Genomic DNA, 27,961 nt, shown 5'->3' on the forward strand with positions numbered 1-27,961 from the left:
TAAAGACAACTTACTCCGAGCGTTTTCAACACAAACTAGCTTGTCCAAGGAATAGGAGAATAGATCCCAGCTTAATATCAAATTTACTACAAAGAGCCGGGACACAGACAATATCGTTAGTGGTTAAAATAAAAATACTCGCCCAAGACATCAACTGCCGCGGTGGCCGAGAGAGTACAGACGCTGGTTCTGTGAGCTTACTTTTGGACAGGGCCGCAGGTTCGCTCCGCGCTATGGGCGATCTTTTTTTTTTTTTCCTTTTTTAGGTATTTTTTTCATATCTTGAGAATTTATTGTTTAAAAAGAAAATGTAAATATTATATTAGAAAAAGAAAAAAAAAGAATGCCCGAAGCGCGGAGCGAACCCGTGGCCTTGCCCAAAAAAGTTCTTTCAAACCCAGCGTCTGTACTATCTCTACCATCGCGGCTGTTGACTTTTTAAGCAAGTATTTTTATTTTAACCGCTAACGATATCGTCTGTGTCCCGGCTCTGCGTAGTAAATTTGACTGCGCAACATCAAGCTGGGATTTATTCTCCTATTCCTTGGACAAGAAAATCGTGTTTACATTGTGAAGTAAGTTGTCTTTAGTTTTTTTGAGCATTGATAGAGTATGGGAATTTTTCAAACATGTTGAAATGGTAACAGAAGTCGTTGGATGATCAAGACATGTGCTCAGTTTGTTTTAAAAAACAAAAATGTATTGACTGAAGGTTGTCAGGGGCGGCATGGGAGGGGGAGGGGTGCTGACCCCCAAGTGTCTGTGGTTGTTGGTTGCATGCGACAGTACTAACCTGCAGCTTTCGTGTAGTTTATGGAGGCTCCATCAACGATAAACATAGGTATGTGTTGAAACAAAACCGACTATTTTATTTAGAAATGTACCCATGGTTTGTTTATGACATGCTTGTCAAAGTAAAAGTAGATACTAAAAATAAAAGTTTGACGTAGCGCCACGTGCCACCGCACTATTATACGGTTGTTATTTATTTTTTTCGGCCCCGCTGTGCAATGTTTATACACCAGCCTTTATTTTTACTGACATGTAGTGAAATATTACGACTTTGGAACTTTAGATATTATATGCTAGATTTGCGTTTGATGCATTAATACTTAATTCACATTACACGTTTCTCGGCAGGAAATAACAAATGCACAAGTTCAACGGCTTGTAATTTAAGCTGCAGACGCGCTGTTTAATTTGCGAAAAAAATTCGGACCAGTTTATAATAGTTTATGTAAGGATTACTATGGTTATACTAGTACTACGGAATAAAAACAACATTTTTAAATCTGTTATAGTTTGTTTTCATTTGTAATACAATAAATAGTTCTTTTTTAAAACACGATCAAGTGATCAACTTTATATTTGTTTCGATTATGAATGCTAATGCAAGTTGCTACGGTTTTGACACTTTTTAATTGGCGCCGAATTTTCTTATTGAATATTTCACAGCTTTATAAAAGTTTTGCAAATTAGGGGTCGTATAATTATAGATAACGCGGTCGTTAATTGGCACTTGATCACTCGCTAATCTCCCGCGGCGTAGATTGCAAATTCGGTAACTATGGTAGCGCTGTTTGACACGTGTAGGTTTCACATGTAAGGACCGAAGTGCTAGTAGATCGATCTATTCCAATGGAAATAATGATTTTTTTTTAATGAAAATCCACGAATTTACGTCCCCACGAAACAGCCGTTTTGGCCAAAACCACGAAACTTCGTGCCGACGAAATTAAATGATTTCACAGTAGCTCAAGGTCAAATTTCATTTCCGTACACAACACTGTGCATGTGGTCTAAATTCAAAAACTGTAGCTTGAGAAATCACTAGATCAATTTCAAGGACAAAGTTCTTTGTACACAAAACTATGCATGTGCACCAAGTTTGGAGACTGTAATTTGAGAAATTTGAAAGTAGGTCACTAGGTCTATCTTAAGCTCAAAGTTCATTTCAGTACACAAAACTAAGCAAGTGGTCCAAATTTTAAGGCTGTAGCTTGAGAAATGTGAAAGTAGGTCACTGGGTCAAAATCAAGGTCAAATTTTATTTCGGAATACAAAACTATGCATGTGGTCCAAATTTGAAGCCTGTACCTTCAAAATGTGAAAGTAGGTCACTAGGTCAATGTAAAGGTCAAAGCTTTTTTCGGTACACAAAACCATGCATGTGGTCAAAATTTGAAGGCTGTAGCTTGAGAAATGTGAAAGTAGGTCACTAGGTCAAAATCGAGGTCAAATTTTATTTCGGAATACAGAACTATTCATGTGGTCCAAATTTGAAGCCTGTACCTTCAAAAATGTGAAAGTAGGTCACTAGGTCAATGTAAAGGTCAAAGTTTGTTTCGCTACATAAAACCATGCATGTGGTCCAAATCTGAAGGCTGTAGCTTGAGAAATGTGAAAGTAGGTCACTGGGTCAAAATCAAGGTCAAATTTCATTTCGGAATACGAAATTATGCATGTGGGCCAAATTTGAAGCCTGTACCTTCAAAAATGTGGAAGTAGGTCACTAGGTCAATTTCAAGGTCAAAGTTTATTTCAGTGCACTAAACTATGCATGTGGTCCAAATTTCAAGGTTGTAGCTACAGAAATGTGAAAGTAGGTCACTAGGTCAAAATCAAGGTCAACTCATATCAAGGTTCATCTTGCCACTCAAAACCATACATGTGGTCCAAATTTGAATGTTGTAGGTTATTGACAAGAAGTTTTTAAAAGCTTTTCCCTATATAAGTCTATATGAATCATGTGACCCCCAGGGCGGAGCCATATTTGACCCTAGGGGGATAATTTTAACAAACTTGGTAGAGAACCACTAGACGATGCTACGTGACAAATATCAAAGCCCTAGGCTTTGTGATTTTGAACAAGAAGATTTTCAAAGTTTTTCCCTATATAAGTCTATGTAAACCATGTGACCCCCGGGGCGGGGCCATATTTGACCCTAGGAGGATAATTTGAACAATCTTAGTAGAAGACCACTAGATGATGTCACATACAAAATATCATAGCCCTAGGCCCTGTGGTTTTGGACAAGAGGTTTTTCGAAGTTTTTCCCTATATAAGTCTATACAAACCATGTGACCCCCGGGGCGGGGCCATATTAGACCCCAGGGAAATAATTTGAATCATCTTGGTAGAGGACCACTAGATGATGCTTCATACCAAATATCAAAGCCCTAGGCTCTGTGGTTTTGGGCAAGAAGATTTTCAAATTTTTTCCCTATATAAATCTATGTAAATTATAGAAATAAACAAAGGGCCATAACTTACTAAAAAATTATTGAACCAGTCTGATTTTCGGGGGGACACAACTAGGGTACCAATACATCATTCTGACAACGTTTGGTCAAAATCCCCCTGGTAGTTTCTGAGGAGATGCGATAACGAGAAATTGTTAACGGAAGGACGGACTGAGGGACGGACGGACGGAAGGACGACGGACCACGGACGCAGAGTGATTTGAATAGTCCACCATCTGATGATGGTGGGCTAATAAAATACATAGTAAACTTCATACAAAGCATAGATTTTTAAATCCACAAGCCACCTGAAAGACAATTTCAGCCCGCGAAAATACATGACATTTCAGCCCAAATTAGCCATATCTCCAACTGGCCTTAAAATGTTAGGGGAAATGATAGAGCAAAATGGCCACTTGCATTCTATACTCAGTTTCAAGTATTACTTGCAGAGCTGAGATGTCACAAGGTTTTTCTATTTTTAGACGTACTGACGTAGTTTTTGACCGCACATAACCCAGTTTCAAAATAAACCTAAATATCATCAAGGTGAACGTTCTCATGAATTTTCATGAAGATCCATTGAAAAATATGGCCTCTAGGGAGGTCACAAGGATTTTCTATTTTTAGACCTACTGACCTAGTTTTTGACCGCACTTAACCCAGTTCCAAACTTGACCTAGTTATCATCAACATGAACATTCTGACCAATTATCATAAAGATCCATTGAAAAATATGGTCTCTAGAGAGGTCACAAGGTTTTTCTATTATTTGACCTAATGACCTAGTTTTTAACTGCACGTGGCCAAGTTTTGAACTCGACCTAGATATCATCAAGGTGAACAATCTCACCAATTTTCATGAAGATCCATTGAAAAGTATGCCCTCTAGAGAGGTCACAAGGTTTTTCTTTTTTTTTTTTTTTTTTTGAGGCCCCAGCTGGGTAACCCCGTTTATTTTTCTTTGCATAACATACATGTATATGACATACAATTTTTATATACAATGTCAATGACATATATAGTCAAAAAACAAAACATGATCTTAACATGTTTCTAATCAAAATCACGTCAGATTCAATACGAATATTATGCAAGAGTTTTGGAAGGTAAGAAACAGGAAGGAAGGAGAAGGAAGTAGAGAAGAAAAAAAAGAGCTATGTCACTTGGGAGTTCTAACTTTGATTAATGAAAAAGTAGATTAAAAATGAGGAATAAAGGGTGATCGTTTCCTGGTTTCAGTAGCAAGTACTCAATACTAGTATATGTACAAGAGTTTTAGGGGTTGTAAAGTTTAGTGTAGTCAGCTATTATATTTCATCGAACTTTGACCATTTTTCTTCATGTCTATCTAACTTGTTTTGCATTAATGCGATTTCTTTTTCAATTTTTATCCTAGCTTTCAAGTATTGTACAAGCACTCAAACATTGGAATGTTTTTGCTGTACTTAGATTTAAATATAAAATATTTGCATAATATTATTATAAAGTTTAGAACATCATTTTTCTTATTGTTTTGTATTACACCGAAACATATGTTTTTGATATTCAGTTTCACGTCAATTCCTTTAGTAGTCAATAGATTTTGAATATTGTTCCAAAAGGCTTGTACTTTGGGGCATTCCCATATTATGTGTTCAATTGTTTCTGTATTCATGCAGCAGAAATCACATAGGTTACTGGGGGCCAGCTTACAGATAAATAGATATTTATTTGTGGGCAACAGACGCATTAAAAATTTGTATGAAAACTGCGTAGATTTGTATCAATGGTAGAAAGGAATGGTACGCTAAAAATATTCTTCCAATTTAGGTTTTCATTTTCAAAAAAAGATTCCCATTTCACAGCAGCAGTTGGTTTTTCATATGGTACATTGGTTGCTTGTAAATTATAAAGATACTGGTTGGGTGTTTTACAAACTTTTAGTTTTTCTATATGAATGTTTGTTTTATTTCCGTACAGAAAATTTTCAGAGATGCTTTCTATTAATATTTTCGGTATCTTTGTAACCAACTGGTAGTATTTGAGATAATCACTTTTTTCCAAGTTAAGTATTCGTTCTGCTTCTTCAAAACTTATAAAACCTGTTTGTTCGGAAATCAAATAATTGATCAATATATTTTATTCCCTTTCTGTTCCAATTGTCCCAATATATTGTATTTTGTTGTAATTTAATGTCGGAGTTGTTCCATATTATATGTTTTTTCACTTCATTATTTGTGTTTGAAGAATTCATGATTTTAAACCACGAAGTTAAAATATCTTTCAAAAATTTGTGATTTTTGCAAATTCTAGCAATATCTTGTGTGTGTAAATTACATTCGAAAATTAAACTGCCCCAAAGTTTTTAAGGAATTTCTTATACAGTTTTTTCCCAAAAAACCGTTATTTCATTTGAAATTATTCTTTTAACCCAACATGCTTTGATCGAGTACAGAAAAGCTTTAATGTCTGTGAGTTTAAGTCCTCCCAGATCATAGTTATTTACTAATGTTTTGCGCTTTATTTTTTCATTTTTTCCGTCCCATAAAAATTTAAAAATAGTTGACGTGATATCTTTGATAGTATCTTCTGGTGGGTTTTCAAGCACTGTAAATGGATAAATAAGTTTCGGTAGAGCATATGTTTTAATCACAGTTACTTTACCCAGTAGGGTTAGTTTTCGATGTTGCCACTGTTTCGGGACAATTTTTGAATTCTTGCAATTTAGGTTCGAGGTTGAGCTTATTATTTGATTCTAAATCTGTAAAATGTCATTCCAAGTGTTCTAGCTTGTTTAGAAGTCCAAACGAAATTCATGTTTTCAGCATATTTTAAGTTCCTCTGTTTAAGTGAACCAGCCTTTAGAACTATAGATTTTGTTGTATTAAGTGTGAGTCCAGATATTTTGCCAAATTCATTTTAACCTTTATAAGTCGTTCAAAAGATTCTTTCTGTCCATTATTTACATAAGTGGCATCATCTGCGAACAAGGTTTGTTTAATTTCTGTGTTGTCTATTGTTAAACCTTTTATTGTATTATCTTTTGCTATAAAATTTGTCAGTAATTGAATGCATATTATGAACAAAGAAGAGGAGAGAGGACATCCTTGTCTAACACCCTTCTTTATTGGAAAGCTTTCTGACATATAACCATTATTTATTATTACACTGTTTATTTTGGTGTAAAATTAGTTTTACCCATGTAATTAAAGATGGTCCGAAGTTGAAATGATGGAGACATTGCATCATAAAGCGTGATTTAAGCTGTCAAATGCTTTTTGGTAATCAGAAAAAAAGAGTAGACCAGGTTGATTATTAGCTTCAAGGTATTCAATGATTCATAAATTAAGCGAACATTTTCACCAATATAGCGGCCTTTCATAAACCAGTTTGTTCATGAGTAATAATTTTATCTAAAACTTTTTTAATTCTATTGGCAATAGTTTTGGTTGCAATTTTGTAATCTATATTTAAAAGACTGATAGGTCGCCAGTTTGAAAGTAATGATTGGTCTTTTTCAGTCTTTGGTAATAGTGTTAATATACTTTGCTTTGTAAATCTGTTAGTTCACCTTTTCTATACGAGAAATTTAAGGAGTTTATGAGGTAGAGTTTTATTTCGTTCCAAAAGAGCTTATAAAATTCTGTTGTTAGCCCGTCAGAACCGGGACTTTTGTTGTTTTCATATCAAGTAGTGCTTGTTTACACTCGTTTTCTGTCAATAAACCTTCGCATGTTTCCATTTCATCATTTGATAATTTGTTTATGTTCTGATCCAAAAAATTTATATTTGTTTGGTTTTGTTCATGTTTTTCGTATAAAGTTCTATAATAGTTTACTTCTTCTTTTAAAATCTGATCATTTTTTGTTATTTCTTGACCATTAATTATTAGTTTTGTAATGTTCTTTTTTTCTGCACGTCTTTTCTCTATATTTGAGAAATATTTAGAATTCTTTTCATTACCTTCAATATGTATAGCTTTGATCTAATCAATATACCATTGACTTTTTTCTCATATAAACAGTCAAGCTCATTCTGTTTTTCTGTTATTGTATCTTTAATATTATTTATGTCTTCATTTTCAACAAGTACCTGTTTTTTTAAACTTTCAATTTCTTTTATCAGTTTATTTTCCCTGATCTGTTTCAATTTTCTTTTTGTATGTAGAATATTTAATTGCTGTATTTCTAATAGTACCTTTGATAATTTCCCATAAAATATCAGGTTCAGCTTCAGAGTTTTGTCTAACTAATTCCTTAATATTGTCTTTTATCAATGATTTAAATATCATCATCTAAAAGAATACTGTTGTTTAGCTTAAAATAACCTGGACCTCGTTTACATTTGTCAAAATTTATTTGCAGATTAACACACGAGTGATCGGTTTTAAAGCCTGGCATTATATAACAATTATTTGATAAGTTACATAAGTATTCGGAAATTAAAAAATAATCGAGTCTACAGTATATACGTGGTGTTGAGTTTGATTTCCATGTAAATTGGGTGGATGAATTGTTCATATGTCGCCATATGTCAGTTAAGCTACATTCTTGTATAATTGCTTTAATTTTTATTTCTTGATTTTAGTTGAGTGTCGACTCTCCCATTTCGTTTGTCTTTTGTTATATCTAATACTCTATTAAAATCTCCCCCAATGATAACGTTTTTGTCATTATTTTCAATTAAAAATTCTTCAAGAGATTTAAAAAAGTTGACGTCATCTTTATTTGGGCCATATATATTAATTATTGTTATATCTTGGTCCTTATAATTTAATTCTAAGGCAATAAGTCGTCCTTTAACTATTTCTTTTTAAACTAATTATATTATGTGATTCTTCTATATTGAGCAAATAGCGACTCCTTCGCTATTGGAACTATTTCCGCTGAAGTAAGATTCACCATTCCATCAGATTGCCAGATGTACTTTTGTTATCTGGTAAATGTGTTTCTGAAGAAGACATATTGAGAATTTTGAGATTTTAACCATTGGAATACCTGCTTTCTTTATTTGAATTTCCTAAACCCCTAACATTCATTGAGCTAATTACGGATGCCATGAACTATTTAGTAGTGCTACTAAAACCTTACTTAACATGGAAACGATCATTTTCCTAACACTGAATTTGTTTTTAGTGGAAAACATATTTTGAAAAGATGTCAAGGGTACCAATTTTTAAGTGGTGAGCTTATTTATAGCGAGAACTATCAACATTTTTTCTATAGCTGAAAGTTATTTCTACGTAAGATAAATGCAAATTACATTTAGAAAAATAAAAACAAAAACACACAATACGCACAAAAAAAAACACAAAAATACATATATAGCGAGAACTATCAACATTTTTTTCTATAGCTGAAAGTTATTTCTACGTAAGATAAAATGCAAATTACATTTAGAAAAATAAAAACAAAAACACACAATACGCACAAAAAAACACAAAAAATCACAAAACATACTTTTTAACAGAGGCCTCAATGCCATTTTTCAACATTCATATATGACCAGCAACATGTGATCTTAGAATTCTATTTCAGCTTAAGAAAGAAAAAAAATACCGATAAAATATTCTACGTTTTGTTACATTTTTTGAAAGCATTCTTATTTGTATCATTGTTTTTAACAAAAATATTTTTAATACACTGACATGAAATTTATGAAGCTTATTGCCGAAGGAGGTAAAACACATGATGTATATGCAAAAAGGAACAAGTTGTCGTAGTTTGATATATATGAGAGTAATTGTTCAAAAACCTTCAAACATTACATAGATTCATATTCAGTATTTTATAATCAGGGCAGTTGAAAGACAACAATTGTTACTGACCAAACATGGAAGTTATGCATAGTTTAATATATATAAGTGTAATTGTTCAAAACTTCAACATTATATAGATTCTTATTCAGTACTCAAGATCAGGGCAGTTGAAAGACAAAAGTAGTTACTGACCAACACGGAAGCGTACTAATAAACAGGTGGCCAACACTGCCATGCCGTTCTGCCGTTTATGGAACCACACCCTCAAATACCTAGCTAATATCTTCTGGATACTGTGTTACATAGTGCCGATTCGAGACTGCTGTCTCTATCTACATGTATATACAGATAGATCTAGTTCAATATCATTTGAATGAGTAAAAACACTTCATGAATAAATATATTTTCTAACACAAAAAGCATGTAGAGACAGTTCAACTACCAATACTTATTACATACTTAAAATTAAATTATCTTACTTTTGTAGGTTTTCCAGATCTATAAATTAGCTACCAACTATTCATTTATAACTGACCTTGTGCTAAAAATAGTCTGTTTTGAACATGATCAGTAATGCACTGGTGATTCTCATTTCACCTGTTAAAGGTATATACCCATGTTTTTTTTTGTATTTTGTCGCATACAGAATACTTATGATCATTTACAATTTACATATGAACATGATCTTAAATTTTAAAGCGAGTTTAGTTTGTCAATAAAAAAACAGATTTAACCGTAAATACCACATGTATTTTTTAGCTGAGATGCGTCCCTAGGGCTAGTAGTAGCATTGGAAAAAAAACCATAGAATACTGGACACTGCGCTACCTTTTATTAAACTAATTTCTCAAAACAAAAATACTACGTGTAATTCAATATTACCAGTACAAAAAAAAAAAAAAAAAAAAAGACACAAACAGAAACAAAAAGAAACTAGGTATAAAATGAATGAACATCCCTGTTTTCTATTTAATTCAATGTTAAAAAGTAGTGGTGTGTTGGAAGAATAATTTATCAGTGGTGCATAAACGTAGGGCATATACCTTTAGAGTGATTTTGTTATTCTGTAAACATTACTGCCCTCAATATTTTTTACAGTTGACATACCTCAAAATCAAGGGATGTCAGATTACCAAAGATCCACGTTTTGCCCTTTAATTCAGTTACCAAGCAAAAAAAAAACAAACGTAGGAATTGGTCGAAGAATAAATTTATAATTCCTGTATGTGAAACTAGTCTTTTTTTAGTTAAAAATGCGAAAAGCGAAAGAAAAGACTTGTTTACAGGACTGTTTCATTTTTAAATGGTGCTATGCATTGAAACTTTTTACAGACTTGTCTTTTTATAAAATCCAAACCTATAAATATGCAGGACAGAATTTCAGTCTTAAATAAATGTTATTACGTTAAAAAGTATCATAATCTGTACCCTTTTCAAAATATAATGTTATAATATTATAAAAAGTATCATATTTGTATCTTTTTCAAAATATAATGTCTACATATTAATACAATAGTTTCATGAATATGAGCAGTATCAATATGTTTTAGTCTCATAAAAATATATCATTGTTATATGCTTGTTGACACATAACTCGTGTCATGGAACATTTAATAGTATATGTTTATGTGATAGTTCATATATGCACAATTTAATAAAATACTTTTCACTTTTTGTTTGTTTCCACATAAATTTCTCTTTTCATATAGTCGGTATAGCACTTAGAACTATTTTCACATGTAGGTATATTAAATAGTTTAATAGGTTTATACAAAATACACAGTTCATGTCATGATCAGTTCATGTTCTGATTTACACAGTTAGTATCTTCCAGAGCCAGAGGCATTCGCTCGGCGTTCTGGCCAGGGTGCACTTAACCACCATCCAAAATTTTTGTACTGTACTTGTTGTACAATGTCAAAGTGGTTCTTGTAGAATATCTTCCCATTCCTGAACCAAGCAGACTTCACAAGATCTGGTTTTTCTATTATTAGACCTTCTGACCTAGTTTTTGATTGCACGTAACTCAGTTTCGCTCTTGACCTAGCTATCATCAAGATAAACATTCAGACCAACTTTCATACTGATCCCATGAAAAATATGGCCACTACAGAGGTCACGTAATTTCTCTACTTTTAGACCCACTAACCTAGTTTTTAACCGCACGTGACCAAGGTTCGCACTTGACCTAGATATCATCAAGATGAACATTCTCACCAATTTTCATGAAGATCCATTGAAAAAAAATGGCCTCTAGAGATGTCACAAGGTTTTTCTATTTTTAGACGTACTGACGTAGTTTTTGACCGCACATAACCCAGTTTCGAAATAAACCTAAATATCATCAAGGTAAACGTTCTCATCAATTTTCATGAAGATCCATTGAAAAATATGGCCTCTAGGGAGGTCACAAGGATTTTCTGATTTTAGACCTACTGACCTAGTTTTTGACCGCACTTAACCCAGTTCCAAACTTGACCTAGATATCATCAACATGAACATTCTGACCAATTTTGATGAAGATCCATTGAAAAATATGGCCTCTAGGGAAGTCACAAGGTTTTTTCCATTTTTAGACCTACTGACCTAGTTTTGGACCGCACTTGACACAGTTTCAAACTTGACCTAGATATTATCAAGATGAACATTCTGACCAACTTTCATAAAGATCCCATAAAAAATGTGACCTCTAGAGTGGTCATAAGCAAAAGTTTACGGACGCACAAACACACGGACGACGGACGCCGCGTGATCACAAAAGCTCACCTTGTCACTTTGTGACTGGTGAGCTAAAAATACAGCTTATATCTCATACACAAGGTTTTTCTTTGATTTGACCTAGTGACCTAGTCAATTGTAACTTTCAGTCGTTAAAACTGTAGACTTTGATTTTTTGAAAATGCCAAAAAAAACAAAGTCAATAAAAATGGCTGAAACTCACAAATGATGTTAATTTGTGCATACTGTAAATAAACCAATTAATTTAAAGCTGCGGTTTTGGGGATAAATGTAATTAATTTCATCAATTTTCATACACAAAATCTGTAAATTTACAGATCGAAAAATATACCACTTCCTAGACCAGTCCTGTCTATCTTCCGTTGGCGTTAACAAAAGATTTGTAAACTTCTCGCTACTCAACTGCAGTAAGGTTCTTAATTCTGAATGATGATAAATAACTTAAACACTTACCAGATGTTATGATTAAACAATCATTTCATTTTTAATCGTTTCCAATGCTTTTGAATCAACAGATAATATATTGTTTTTGACGATATTGTGTATCCTATTGTTTTCATAAATTTCAAAATGGCGGCCGACCTAAAAACGTGCAGGCGTGACCTTTGGGATTTTTGGGAAATGCTATTTTCAGAAATAGATGCGACCCGGTAAATAGTGAACAGAATGTATAATGAAAGCCGGGAACAAGTTTTGACAGGTCAAATAAATTGTACAATACTCGCAATTTGCTGTTGGATAACAAGATCATAAATCCGATAATATGGCGATAACATGAAACTATAATATGCTCCGAGGGCTTGGTCAGATAAAGTTTTAACAGCTGACAGCAAGTTTCCAGTATACGAAAACTTAACACCTAGATAAACAAAACTGTCAACAATTTCAACTCTCTGATTATCAATAAAAAAATTGTGATCATGTACTGATTTTCCTTTTTCTAATACGCATACTTTAGTTTTGTTGATATTAATTTTGAGGTCCCAAATATTGCCAATTTGGAATACTCGTGCAATTTATCAACCTGTGCATGTAAACTGGGCTTGTTGTAAATAACACTATGTCGTCAGCATAAAGTATAAGATACATCGATTTATAACAGTTTTAAGTCTTTATCTGCCAACGCATTAAAGTTAATACTTTGCTCGATGTCATTAGGCCACACCAAATTGATGTCTTGTTCTTCGGATTTTTTTCAAAAGTATTTGGGGCGAGCGAGCGAAAAAAAAAAATATTGATGCAAGCGAAGAGCGATGAAATAAAAAAAAAATTATCGCTTGTGTCATGTTAACACCAAATAAAGTGTATTTCCATCTATATTCTATGACAAGCCGAAACAATCTTAATTTTGGTTCAGCAAAAATGTGTACAAAATAACCTTATCGGCTGATGTTCAAGCAACAGTTTCGGAGAAAAAGACTCTTCACTGAAATGGGACTTGGACGTAGTAAGTTAGGAGTCCGAAAATACATTTATTACTGGATATTTTATTGTGTTCCTCAGTGTAAAAGGCACATGTGGCAATTAGTGGCTGAATGTTTGTCCCATACATACTTTCAATGGGTCTTCTTTATTAGTATACTTAAGTGGACATCAGAATATTGCCAGGAGTTTCATGTTTGATAATTATCTTTTGAGTTAGGGTACCTGGTTAGAACTTTATTCAAACTAATTTGACTTGATCCTCGGAATATTGGTGTCGGTTAGGTTGCCCGACAGAAATATAAAACAATCATTAAAGTGACCGTCAAATTATTTGGACTAGTTTGATTTTTTTATCACGTGTTTGCATTTGCAGGAGACATCAATCATTATACATTGAAAATGCAGTTTGTTTTAAACATAATTACTAACAATTGTGATATCACTTATTTTTTTCTTCTCTGACCCCCAATACTTCAAAGGAAAAGACTCTCAATACTTCAAAGAAAAAAAATGTTTTTACAAGATGATCATCACCGGGTTTGTTTTTCAGGGGTTCAATAAATAGATACCTCGAAAATACATCTACACAAAATAACATGTACTTATAACTTTGTTATACTTCGAAATATTTTCAAACACAGCAAGATCAACACCCCCACTGCGAGTCTACTCCCGAAGTAACAACTTTTCGACGTTTAAATTTTCGTTGTAATGTATAAACCTCCTGACGTTTTAACCATTGAGAAATTTCTCGTCTACTTAAACTAAACTTTCCATCTTCTTTAGCGACCCTATACAACTTTTCAACTCCACTATAGGAAGCTGGATGAGAAACATTGTAATATATACTCTGTAAATACCTATTATATCTCATTTTGTTTTACTTCCTAATTAATTTAACAATATATTCGTTTCATCTAACAATATAAATTAAAGTAAATAAGAAATATATTTCGTTAGTAACACGAAAATAAATGAATCATCTTCAATCATTCTATACCTCATCTGTTATCTTTCACATTCCATTACCTACACTATTCCCTAGTAACATTGTTTACTCATTTGTAAACAAGTATAAACAAACTGCCCATTTATATACCTCTTTTCCCCTATACTTTATACTACAAGTTTACATAGCAACCGGTACCTTATTATACTACTGATATATATCGAAACACTTTTTCTCTATTGAGGTCCTATCGAGGGAGTATATTTTTTTCCTTTCAAAGAAAAGATGATTTTAGCTCCAATTTACAGTTCACAGAGAAAGAATTATCACAAACACCTACATTTATATAGTAAAAGAATAAATAAACTAGAATATTTCAAAAACTCGATATAGTTATCACCAAATTCAGAAATACATGAAACATATGAAATTCTGAGATTTCTCAAATGTTTCTTTTTCTTTGATTTTTTTTTACAAACAAAACAACAAGTTTTACAATATGTTTGGCCAGTTAAATGTAAAGATTTAAAACCAATGCAGAAATCTGTTGGAATTACTTCTATCTGGGGAACACATTTTCTAAAACAGAAGTTTTAGTGTTTCAGTCAGCGAGGCGCAGAAAGGGAATCAAAAGAGTAAAAATAATAATAAATAAATTTAAATGAAAATAATATATAAATTTTAATGATAAAACTATGCGACAAAACAGTTATAATATGTAATGTTCGTGTGTTACAAGGATATATCAGAGCTAGGGGTACATCTCGGTACTTTTCTCTGCACATATGTGTCTCGGCCTACCGGCCTCGACGATATGTGCAGAGAAAAATACCCTCGATGTACCCCTAGCTCTGATATATCCTGTTAACAAACTCTCACACATACTATAACTATTACTTATTGCAGAAATTCGCAACATGTACTGAAACTGAAACTGCATAGATCTCCGTTCTGTGTGATTGTCTTTTGTCTCATAAACCATTTGGATGGGATAAGAACTGTTTTATATTTGATATTGACATATCTTTAACAATTGTTATTGGTTTTATAGCTATATATAGCTAGATTTAGCTATATAGCTAATTTGTGACTTTTCTGGGACCTGGTTAATGTAAATATTAACCTCCGACTGCGATCTCTCACCGATAAAAACAGCTGATAAATTCCTTTTGAAATTGATTATATATACAAGATTTAGCTTACCAAAATGTTCCTCCTAGCGTATATTAAATATTCTTTTTAAGGGATCTTTAATAAAATAATTATGAACTATGTGTTTTACGTGCATTCTTATCTATTTATAAGAATACTTGAAGTTATTTCGCACAAACAGTTATTTAACTTAAAATAATAAACAAACACCTTTAGATAAGCGATCCTACCTAAATATTATCAGCGGACAATAAAAAATAAATAACATCAGTCACTCTGTCAAAATTTCGGAAACCAATGTCGGCAGCTGTCCTAGTGGCACAGATCAGAATTTGGTCGTATGTTTGCCTATTTTTAATTAGCAACAGAGTGGAAGAAAAGTTCTGTCATATGCCAGTATTTGCATTGCAAGAATGGATACTAACGACAAAACCAGGAGAAAATGGGCGTTTATATAAGTCGGCACCAACAAACTGATGGATTTAAAAAAAGTGCGTACAAAAAGTTCACAACTTGAAAATTACAAAACAATTAATCAAAAGGCATGAAATTACAAAGTTCGAAATATTTATAGCTCAGTAAAGTGAAGAAATGCATTATACAGTTCTAGATAAAAACAAGGGAAGTAATTGAAATGTTGTTATCCGGTGCAACAGCATTCACAGACAAGTAAAAAATCTCGATTAACTTTATTAGTACAGTGTGTTTTGATGGTAATACTTAAAATGTCAAAATAATAAAGTTGGTATGAAATAAATCGTAAAAGGAACCTCTGGAAGCAGCAAAGAGTGCAACCGAGAAGAATAATAGCAGACGATATTTTTGGGCGGGAGTCTATTTTTACATGATGAATATTCATTTAGTTAATCTTGATTCTACAATATGACATGTAAGATTTAGGAGTTAGATAGTTTAAACTAAATTATTGTTTCTGTAGGTCTGTTTATTACGTAGTTGTATTTCACTAAAGACTGACTTAAAGATGCGTAAAAACACATTGGCAAAGAGGCTATTTGTAATGAATATGCATGAGTACAAAATGGCGGCGCCTACTGGAATTCGGATGCCTTTGATGATACCCTTGTATCCATTATCTGCTCAGTCAAGTGTGACATGTTTCACCATAAGTGTTCCTTCTCACAACAAGTACAAGTCAAATGGTTTATCGCGGCCAGAAATTTGTACAAACCGGACAGAAGATGCGAAATTGTCATTTGTGCAGGAAAGAAGCGTTTACCATAATGTCCAGTACTGGACAGGTATAGTGACCATGCACGGACACAGCCAATTTTCTCAGAGGGGGTCCGATCCCCTGCCCCCTCCCCCCACCCACACCCTGGAAATATTGAAATTTAGCACTTCATTTTTTGCATTCTGGGACAGTTTTGTGGACTAACCTGTTAAATTTGGGAAAATGATAAAATCAAGCTTTCTTGAAGGTAAAATTCTTAGTTTCTTTTAGATAAATAATATGAATTATGTCGGGGTCGTATGTAGCAGCAGCCGTATATACTTTACATGCAGTCCTAGTGTTGCCTTTTTCGAAAAACATTTTCTTTCCTTCTTGTCTTCTTTCCTTTTTTAAAGATTTTCCAGAGGGGGTCCGGACCCCCGGTCCCCCCCCCCCCCCCCCCCCTCTGGATCCGCGCATGGTGACATATCATGCTTTCTGTTTATGCAGGTAAACTTGTGTTTGGTTTAATTTCAACAGAGCACAATTGTCTGAACAGTGTACAAACTCATTACTGTTTTTTCAGGCAAGGGTGGAAAAAAAGTGGTAGACAATGAAAGCAGTAACATTTTTATTAAAAAAAAATAAACAATGAGACAAACATTTCCAACATCTTTGGACGGTTCAAAAATCCCATGTTAAACAGCCCGAAATGCGTGAAAATGTTCCGAATGTAAATTGGGTGAAGTAAGCGCTCTATTATGCGTCTAGATTGATTAAACTGGGCGAGTCTACTTACTTATTACTTGAGGATGGAAAAAAAACGTGTTTTTTAAATGTTGCTCTTAAACAAGGGTGGCGGTTGAACTACTAAAAGTACAACAACAGTTAATACACAACAAATTGTACGGTATGTTTTATAATCAGTAGAAGCTAGTCGTATTTACGCTTATGAGACCTGTTTCACCCACAAGTAAAGAATTCACAGGTCCATATTTTCCCCGGCGCACATATACTTGTCCTATTCAATATGATCGCATCGGCCGTGATCAAAAACTTATTAGAAATGGTAAAAAGGTGTCAGTGGGGACTTTGCAATTCTGATAGCCGCTTCACAGAACGCCTAGATTATCCCTTTTTAAGACTAGTGGACGTCCTCACAGACAATTAAAAGTGGATAAAATCGACGGAAACTACCACATATTTGTATTAATATTGTAACAAAAATGCAAAGTGACCTCCCCTTAATTAAGTTACGCCATTTGTAAATAAAGACGCTGAAATCTAAGCTTATAATTAATCTCTATTAACCAGGTTAGTAGGCTTATATTATTTCATTTAATACCTTGCAATCATTTAGAAATGTCCTAAACCTGCATATCATAAGCTTGATTTGTATCAAATTACGTTTTCAATGTATATTTTGCCAATAACTAAGTTGTTTCAATAGGCGCTCTATAAGGTAATATAGTCAGACGCTCATTACGATATAAGTACTATACAAGTCAATGTAAATCATTAGCCAATCAGAATAAGACGTAAGAGGGCGCTGTTGTCAAGGCGAAAGGGGGCCCTGTGGTCGCTGGTTATATAAACATACGCTGCAGTTGTAAGAATTAATTTTGTCATAAGACATCAGCGGGTCAACAACAGATCTTCTAAAGCTTTTAAAGTTAAACCTACTATTACATCCGTCATCCTTGTTCTCTTGGGGGCAACGCTACCTGGAGAGGGTGCATGGATAGGTAGTAGACAGTAAACCGGACTGCAGACTATTTGTGTTGATAAGCATGAATATATAGGGCATAGAGACCTGTATGCATCAAGACTCATAGGCATCGAGACCCATTGGCACCGGGACAGGTACAGAGGCTTGGAGCACTTGAGACGTATACCCGCCTTGGTATTGATCGTAAATAATTAATAATTGAAGACACAGGAAGCTGTAATAGGCCATAGCCCCACAGAGTGGACAGGGCTGTGATTAAATAAAAGAGCCAGGGACTGCTTATTTGATTCCGTTCTTAAGTAATTATATAGTTAATTGTTGCTGTATACTAATCATTTACAAATCATTGGTCTCAAATCATATAGGCAAAGAAGCCTAGAGGAAAATCTATTATCTGTAAATATAGTTTTAACAGTTATCGTGCATTACGCTCGGTGCACGTTACAGAATTTGGTGGCAGCGGTGGGATAGATCCATCAACAGGGATAGATCAAACACAATCACCCGTGTTAACCCATACACGTAAAGAGACCAGAGCTAGCCCCGGCTATCCCTGTAAACATGAAGTCATTGGGCCAACGACGGAAAACCGTCAAAGGATAATCGTTGTTGGGCCACTGTTGGCCCAACAATGATTAATAAGTATTGTAAATACAGCTGTTGGGCCAACGTTGAGCCAACTTTAAATTTCAGTCACAGATATCTCTGCATTGGCCCGATATTGATTTTCAGGGAAAGACTTATACAGAGAAAACATCGTTGGCCCAACGTTGGCCCAACGTTGGTCCATTAGAAGTAATAATACATGTATATATTTTACGGGTCACTGCTTTATCACAAGCCCCCACAGGTATACACAGGTTGTGTAGGTGTAACATGCAATATTTAATTAATTATTAAACACTTTTCTGCACCAATTCGTAATCAGTTAAATTTGGGCTAATTAAACTAAAAACTTATCTGCAGCCGTAATGATATTTTGAACTATTTCAAATCTACTACCTTGAAAAAATTGTGAAAAAAGTATTGAAAAAAAAACCCTTACTAACTCTATAACAAATATCTAATTTTATACAATCATAAAATGTTTACAATAAACCTGTTGAATATTCCAGAACACGAACTCTCGGTAACCCGAGTTATGTAAGAAATCCCAGAAAATGTGGTTAATTTTACTCTCTAGGCCAGATTTCTAGCTTTATAGACATGTGAAGTAAAGGAAACTATTATACATGTGATAGGTCTAGATTTAATAAAAACCCGGTCTTCCAGCTATAAACTGTAAGTAGAAGTGTTTTTTTTTTAAATATTTTTTGATAAAGTTATGGAATCTTATACAGAATTTCTTTTTATATCCTGTATGCATGTTATATTCATATGACTTGAACATATGTTAATCTAAAGCTGGCGGATGGCACTTGTGTTGAGTATTAAATTTCTATAAATAAAATAACTCATTTTCTTGTTAATTCTAACATATTTTTCTCGGTTAAATACAGACAAAATTAATTTCATACATTTTACGCAAGTTTATGTCCAGAGGTTTATGTGCATTTCTTTAGTTATTGTTATCAATTTGACGTAGATGGTTTAATCAACATTATGGTTTTTGTTTTTTACAGGGTGCTGTTTAAGGGAGTAATAATGGAGTGCCTAGCGCTGTGGTGCACAGGAAAAAATAAAAATATAAAAAGCTGCAACTTCAGTGAGAAAAGAAAACAAACAAACAGAACTTGGATATATAATGAGTTAATATACAGACAGTAATTCACGTTAGTAGGATTTAATTAGTGACTGAAATAAGAAAAATATTTAGATTTATAAAAGACTGGAATCAATATTTTACATGTTGTAGTGATGAAATATTCTGTTATATTTCTTCAGGAAAATTACAAACAAACTTTAAATAAATGTTAACAAAATCACAACTATTTGAAAATAAAACATATATTAAACAATGCTAGTTTTAGTCCTTTTTCAATTTCGTAATCGTTGGGATAGCGTTGGCATCCATCTTTGGCCAACAAAGAAACAGAGTTGGCCCAAATTTGGACCAACCGTGATAGACGAAAAAATGCTGTTGGCCCAATGGAGGGCCAACGATGAGTGTAGGATATCAGTTTTTGGCCCAATGGAGGGCCAACGATGAGTGTAGGATACCAGTCGTTGGGCCAACGGTGTACCAACCGTTGGGCCAACGTTGCGCCAATTAGCAAACTGGCGTTGGGCCAACGTCGGAAATCTTCGTTGGGCCAACGAAGAGTCTGCCGTTGGCCCAACGTTGGGCCAACGCATGTCTGCTATCTGGGATATTAGGGTATAGAAAGACCTATACCCCTGTCCTACGTATAAAACAAGATATATATACTATTATATATCAAGTTATATACTAAGATGGCAGAGTCTGGAGACAGGCCGGAAGACATGGACGAACGCATGCAAATACGAATGCTCAAGATGGAGAACGAAAGCCTTCGTTTACAACTAGAGATGGAACGGCTTGAGAAACAGCTTAGTTTCACGACATTGTCTTCAGCCTCCATTGATACATCTACTTTTCATGAATATGATGGAACAGAGAAAGATAAAACATGTGGTCACAGACCGGACATACAGCACAGTACGCCACGGGTAGAAAAAGCCCCAAGTACATGTGATCAGTGGACAGAGACCCCTAGCATGGGACTTAAAAATCACTGTAAAAATAAAGGGCAGTTTGGCGTGACAGATGCTATGGATGTTAGGAAATCCCCAGATAAATCAGTTAGAGACGATGATATGTCAAAATTAAGCGAGACAGGGGATAAACAAGATGCCACGACATCTGACAAAAGCATGGCATGGGACAGATTCGTAACAAAAAGAACAAGGTTCCAGGATAGCAATAGTAATAATGTCACAGAGAATTCAAAGCCAGAAAATAATTCAGTTTACATGAAACCAGCTACATTTGATGGGACAGGTTCCTGGACTGATTATAAGGCACATTTCGAAGCCTGTTCAGAAATCAATAAATGGACAGATGCTAAAAAAGGCTTATACCTCGCTGTCTCCTTACGTGGTCAAGCACAGGGGGTATTTGGAAACCTTGGTGGGGACAAGCATAGTTATAAAGAGCTTGTTACGGCGCTAGAAGAACGGTTCGCTCCTCCAAACCAGACGGAACTGTACAGGGCACAGCTCCGTGAAAGGCGACAGAGAGCTTCTGAATCCCTGTCAGAGATAGGCCAAGATATAAGAAGATTAACGAATCTTGCTTATCCGTCAGCCCCAGCTGATGTTAAAGAAACTCTGTCAAAGGAACAATTTATAGATTCGTTAATTAATTCAGATATGCGGTTGAGAATTAAACAAGCTCGTCCATCCAGCCTTAATGATGCAGTCAGACATGCCGTTGAATTAGAAGCTTTCAACAGGGCTGAGCGTAAGACAATTGAAGGTCAAAGCTACATGCGCTCTGTCAATCAGAATGAACATTCTTACAATACGGAACGTAGTAATACAGATCAGTTTCAAAAATTACTGAACGAGGTTCAGAAACTTGTACAAGTTCAAAGCTCTAACAAGTCATATGGGTCACAGGCTTATAGGTCGCAAGATAAGTTCAGGAACAATCAAAATAAATTTTCAAGAAATTCGAATTCTAACAGAAGCAATTCTGGTCAGAGAGAAAGATCATGGAAACAAACATTGAAGTGTCATGAATGTGGCGAACAAGGCCATTTCAAGTACCAATGCCCGAAGCTCAAAACCCCATGTTCTGAGACACCGCCAAATAAGCAGGGCAAGCACAATGTCAAAACAACAAATAACCAAAGTTCTGGACTTTATGTGGAAGCTAAAATAAATGGATTTATGGCTTCATGTTTGGTAGATACAGGCGCAACATTAACTGTCGTATCTTCAAAATTTATGGACATTATAAGTGCACCCTCAAATTTAGAGTCTTTTGAAGCTAATATGGTAACGGCCTCAGGCACACCACTTGATATAAGGGGACGGACCAAAGTAACCTTAGAAATTGAAGGGATCGAAACCCTTATTGGTGTTATCGTATCAGACATAGATGTTGATATGATTTTAGGGTTAGACTTTATGAAATTAAAGAATGTTAGTGTAGATGTTGCAGGATGCCAAATGACTATAGATGGAAAGTCATGTCCATTAAATTGTACGGGGCCTATAGGTTGTTACAGGATCGTTGTTGCAGAGAAAACAGAGGTCCCAGGCAATTCTGAGATACTCATTGAAGGCAAAATTCACGGGAAATCGAAGCCATGTAAAGGATCATATATGATAGAGCCTATATCTCGTCCTATTTTAAATGAAAGTGGAATGGTTGCTAGATCATTAGTGCAGGGCAAAGATAAAATACCTGTTAGGATAATGAATCTTTCTGAAGAGTCCCAAATACTGTATCCTGGAACATTTGTTGCTTCAATGAGTCCAGTAACATATGTGAGCAGTGACAATAGGATGAAAAAACACATATTTAAACTGCCATCACACTTACAAGTACTTTATGACAGGACCACAGAAGGTTTCGATGACAGCCAATGTAAAGTTATTGCAAAATTACTTATCAAGTATTCCCACATCTTCTCTGTAACAGATGCAGACTTGGGACGAACAGGTATTATCCGACATCAAATACCGACTGGAGACTCGCATCCTGTAAAACAGCCTTTAAGAAGACTACCTGAACATATGAATGAAGAAGTGAAAACACAAGTTCAGGAAATGCTGAAGAAAGGAATTATACAACCGTCGTCGAGCCTATGGTCGAGTAGTGTAGTTCTTGTCCAGAAAAAGGATGGAACTAGGCGTTTCTGTATCGATTACAGAAAATTGAATATTTTGACTACCAAGGATGCTTATCCTATCCCCAGAGTAGACGAATCTTTAGATCAGTTGTCTGGAGCTCGATGGTTTTCATGCCTTGATCTAAGCTCTGGGTACTGGCAAGTGGAAGTTGAGCCAAAGGATAGAGCTAAAACGGCATTTCAGACAAGGCAGGGATTATTCGAGTTTCAGGTCATGCCATTTGGGCTCTGCAATGCCCCGGCAACGTTTCAGAGGTTGATGGAGACCGTCTTAACTGGTCTACATTGGAGCATATGCCTAATTTACCTCGATAATATAATAGTTACTGGAAAAACATTTGAAGGTATGCTCAGTAACCTAGAAAAAGTATTTGATAGACTTGACCAGGCAGGTTTAAAACTCAAAGCAAAGAAATGCTGCTTATTTGCTCAGGAAGTTGAATTTTTAGGCCATGTAGTCTCGGCTGAGGGTATAAAAACAGATCCGAAAAAGACAGATTGTATTAAAAATTGGCCAAGACCTCAAAATGTCCATGAACTTCGGTCATTTTTAGGAATGTGTAGCTACTACAGGAAGTTCATTTATGAATTTTCTGCAGTCGCCAAACCCCTTCATAAACTTACTGAAAAATTTCAAAAGTTCAGATGGAACGAAAAGTGCACAGAGGCATTTGAGCGCCTAAAAAAGAAACTGACAGAAGCACCTGTTCTTGCACATCCAGATTTTACAAAGCCATTTATTCTGGGTGCAGATGCGAGTGATTTTGCAATAGGAGCAGTTCTTTCACAGAACATAGAAGGACAAGAGCGAGTAATAGCATATGCAAGTAGGACCCTAACTAAGTCTGAACGAAGGTATTGTGTCACCAGAAAAGAGCTTTTAGCTCTGGTACATTTTGTCAAGTATTTCAGGCACTTCTTGTATGGGAAGAAGTTCACAGTAAGGACCGATCATGGGTCACTGCGATGGTTGATGCAGTTCAAGAACCCCGAGGGTCAGGTCGCCAGATGGCTGGAAATACTTTCGTCATATGACATGAAAATAGAACATAGACAAGGAAAATTACATAGGAATGCAGACGCTTTAAGCAGAATACCATGTAGGCAGTGTGGAAGCAATGAGCATCCAATACATGAGACAGAAGTTCACAAAATATCGATACTTCATACAGAAGAAAATGACAGTTCAGATGATGATGAATTTTCATTACAGAAGGCACAGATGAATGATGCGGACATTCAATCTGTAATCGGTTGGTTGACAGAGGATATGAGACCAAATTACAAAGATATTGGTAGTGGAAGCTTTTACCTAAAGTCATTATGGACACAGTGGCAAAGGTTGAAAGTAAAAGATGGTATATTGTGTAGGAAATGGGAAGTTCTAGGTACTAATGTTATTAACTGGCAAGCAGTAGTTCCACTTGCATATAGACGTAAAGTCCTTAGATACTCACATGATATAAAAGCCTCAGGACATTTAGGAATTAGAAAGACTTTAAGTAAAGTAAGACAGAGATACTATTGGCCTGGCTTGCAAAACGATGTTAGGACATATGTCTATGGCTGCGAATCTTGTCTTAAACGAAAAGGGCCTACACCTAATAATAAAGCTCCCATGCAAACAGTTAGATCTGGATACCCTATGGAGAGAATAGCGGTAGACATCTTAGGTGAACTACCACAAACAGAAAAAGGTAACAAGTATATACTTGTTGTTGCAGACTATTTTACAAAATGGACGGAGGCATTCCCTATGCAGAATATGGAAGCTAGAACGGTGGCTGAGATAATGGTTGAAAAAGTCATCGCTAGATTTGGAATACCCAATATCATTCATTCAGACCAAGGAAAACAGTTTGAGAGCTTGTTGTTCCAAAATATGTGTGAACTTCTGCAAATAGAAAAGACAAGAACAACAGCATATCACCCGCAATCCGACGGAATGGTAGAAAAATTTAATAAGACACTAGCTACAATGTTAAGTATGTTTGTTCAAGAGAACCATCGTGATTGGGATAAACATTTACAATATGTCATGATGGCGTATAGAGCCACAGACAATGAGACAACCGGTATGTCCCCTAATTTTCTGATGTTAGGTAGGGAAACCTCCACACCTTTAGATTTAGCTTTTGAAATGCCGTCCGTAATGAAGTCTATTCCAATATCACAGTGGGTCTGGGAACTTCAAGAAAGGTTAGAGTCTGCTTATAACATGGTAAGACAATATACTGGGAAATCTATTAACAGACAGAAAATGTATCATGATAGGAAAACCTCATATAATAACTTTAAGCCTGGTGATAATGTTTTTGTTTTCTTTCCAGTGAAAAAGGTTGGTTGCTCTTCAAAATTCACATCCTACTGGAGAGGGCCATTTGAAGTATGTGAGAAAATATCAGATGTATTATACAATGTTAACTGTGGTCAGTTTGCATCTTTTCAGGTAATACATGTCAATAGGATGAGAAAAGCAAAAGGACAGATGCTTGATTACCAAGCAACTGAGCAGATCTCCTCAGAGACAGAACCTGGGGATAGACTAGACGATGATACCCAAATTAATGAGACTGAGACTATTTCTGATACAGAATCAGAGCAAGAGGAAATTCAAACCTCCAGTAGATTTGGCAGACAAATAAAAAAGCCATCATATTTAAATGATTATGTACTTTCTATTTTCAGGATGGTTAAGACCAAGAAGACAGGGAGGACACCTCCACAAACCTTGTGCCCTTACTGTAAAGATACAGTGGATCAAGCAAAATTTCTTGAGCACATAATGCATTGTAAAGACTCAAGAAGTACATGTCAAGTATGTGGTATGAGTTTCAAGAAGGCAGCATACTTAAAGAAGCATACAAAGAGGCAACATCAAAGTACTGATAAGACTGACGATGTCAACACCTCAGTAAAAGTAAGTGAGACAGAAACTAAGAATGATACAGACGCAGAGTCTGATCATAGTTGGGACAAGGACCCTGAAATAGAGCTAAGTGCACAGGCTGATGGAGAGAATAAGGAAGACAAGGGTAACGGAAGTCAGTCTGAGACGGGAGCCTCGCAGGAAATTGCGGGACCCAGTGAAGATAATCGTCTGGTAAACGATATCAGGTCAGGGCGAATCTTCCGAAAACGCACTCTGTCTGCACCCGTCGTAGCACCAATTAAACTTAAGAAAGCGGAACAGGTCACCAAAGAAGAACCACAAATTAAAAGTGAAAAATATGACAATAAGTCTGAGGACTCAGAGTATAAGATATCAACAAAGGAATATGAAAAGGGTCCGAAAGAAGAGTCAAAAGATGATATAGTAACTGTGACATGTGACAAGGACACACACAAAACTAACAAAGAGGATACAGACGCGAAGGACGTTCAGTCAAATCAGAGAGAGCCAGAAGTCACAAATGAAAACAAGGTAGAGATAGAAAGACAGAGGTTAGATGTAGAGAGAAGACGAATTGATTTAGAGTTTGCCAGACTGCAGTCGGAGGAACGACAAAGACAAGAGGACAGAGATCATCAAATGAAGATCGTAAAAATGGTCATGGAGATGGTAACACAGAAGAAGTAATGTGTTGCTTTTTGAAAAGATAAAAACTGTTTAAGAAAACAGAAGACATGAACACTTAAGTTTCAGTTTGGTATTATTACATGGTATGTAATAAAGATACACATAGATAAGATGATAGTTTGTCAATTATTTCACATGCGAGACGCATGCCTTCAGAGGCGTGGGTAATGTAACAAAAATGCAAAGTGACCTCCCCTTAATTAAGTTACGCCATTTGTAAATAAAAACGCTGAAATCTAAGCTTATAATTAATCTCTATTAACCAGGTTAGTAGTCTTATATTATTTCATTTAATACCTTGCAATCATTTAGAAATGTCCTAAACCTGCATATCATAAGCTTGATTTGTATCAAATTACGTTTTCAATGTATATTTTGCCAATAACTAAGTTGTTTCAATAGGCGCTCTATAAGGTAATATAGTCAGACGCTCATTACGATATAAGTACTATACAAGTCGATGTAAATCATTAGCCAATCAGAATAAGACGTAAGAGGGCGCTGTTGTCAAGGCGAAAGGGGGCGCTGTGGTCGCTGGTTATATAAACATACGCTGCAGTTGTAAGAATTAATTCTGTCATAAGACATCAGCGGGTCAACAACAGATCTTCTAAAGCTTTTAAAGTTAAACCTACTATTACATCCGTCATCCTTGTTCTCTTGGGGGCAACGCTACCTGGAGAGGGTGCATGGATAGGTAGTAGACAGTAAACCGGGCTGCAGACTATTTGTGTTGATAAGCATTGAATATATGGGCATAGAGACCTGTATGCATCAAGACTCATAGGCATCGAGACCCATTGGCACCGGGACAGGTACAGAGGCTTGGAGCACTTGAGACGTATACCGCCCTTGGTATTGATCATAAATAATTAATAATTGAAGACACAGGAAGCTGTAATAGGCCATAGCCCCACAGAGTGGACAGGGCTGTGATTAAATAAAAGAGCCAGAGACTGCTTATTTGATTCCGTTCTTAAGTAATTATATAGTTAATTGTTGCTGTATACTAATCATTTACAAATCATTGGTCTCAAATCATATAGGCAAAGAAGCCTAGAGGAAAATCTATTATCTGTAAATATAGTTTTAACAGTTATCGTGCATAACGCTCGGTGCACGTTACAATATATCTAGCTTTCACTTCATTCACTTTTGACCCGGGCACCGTGTTATAAATTAGTCTAAATTTGGTAATAAAACAAAGCAGAGATGACCAAAAATAATTGTTAATTCCTACACATGTTCCCATACATATGCTTAAACTTTTGCAAAACTATATCAGATTATCTAAAAAAAATATATAAAACTAGCTTATTTTGACAATAGTCTGTTAATTAGCATGTAAGACTATGACAGATTTGTAGTAATACATATAACTTATAAGCAGTGTGAAGAAAAAAACATTGG

The 27,961-nt window shown here is 35.1% G+C and overlaps 2 protein-coding genes across 3 annotated transcripts in view; one reads left to right on the plus strand and one right to left on the minus strand.

Annotated features, from left to right (window-relative positions):
• Positions 1–27,961, minus strand: part of LOC123552897 (MORC family CW-type zinc finger protein 3-like) — a 404,811-nt gene that overhangs the window by 273,384 nt on the left and 103,466 nt on the right. The gene's annotated exons all lie outside the window — the stretch shown is intronic.
• On the plus strand, positions 149–27,952 carry LOC123551793 (serine/threonine-protein phosphatase 4 regulatory subunit 2-like). Of its 2 annotated transcripts, none has more exons than XM_053541371.1 (2): positions 149–575; positions 25,660–27,952. In XM_053541371.1, exon 2 carries the CDS (start codon positions 25,661–25,663, stop codon positions 26,549–26,551), a length of 891 nt encoding a protein of 296 aa, XP_053397346.1. In that variant the 5' UTR covers positions 149–575; position 25,660; the 3' UTR covers positions 26,552–27,952. The 2 variants fall into 2 exon arrangements, with proteins under 2 accessions (XP_053397346.1, XP_045196924.2); XM_045340989.2 differs by lacking the exon at positions 149–575 and adding an exon at positions 17,686–17,733.

The sequence above is a fragment of the Mercenaria mercenaria genome, chromosome 4 (assembly GCF_021730395.1).
Source record: "Mercenaria mercenaria strain notata chromosome 4, MADL_Memer_1, whole genome shotgun sequence".
Classification (NCBI taxonomy): domain Eukaryota; kingdom Metazoa; phylum Mollusca; class Bivalvia; order Venerida; family Veneridae; genus Mercenaria; species Mercenaria mercenaria.

Excerpts from the sequence above, each read along its gene's own strand:
- LOC123551793 (XM_053541371.1), top strand. The coding sequence starts at position 25,661 with ATGGTTAAGACCAAGAAGACAGGGAGGACACCTCCACAAACCTTGTGC.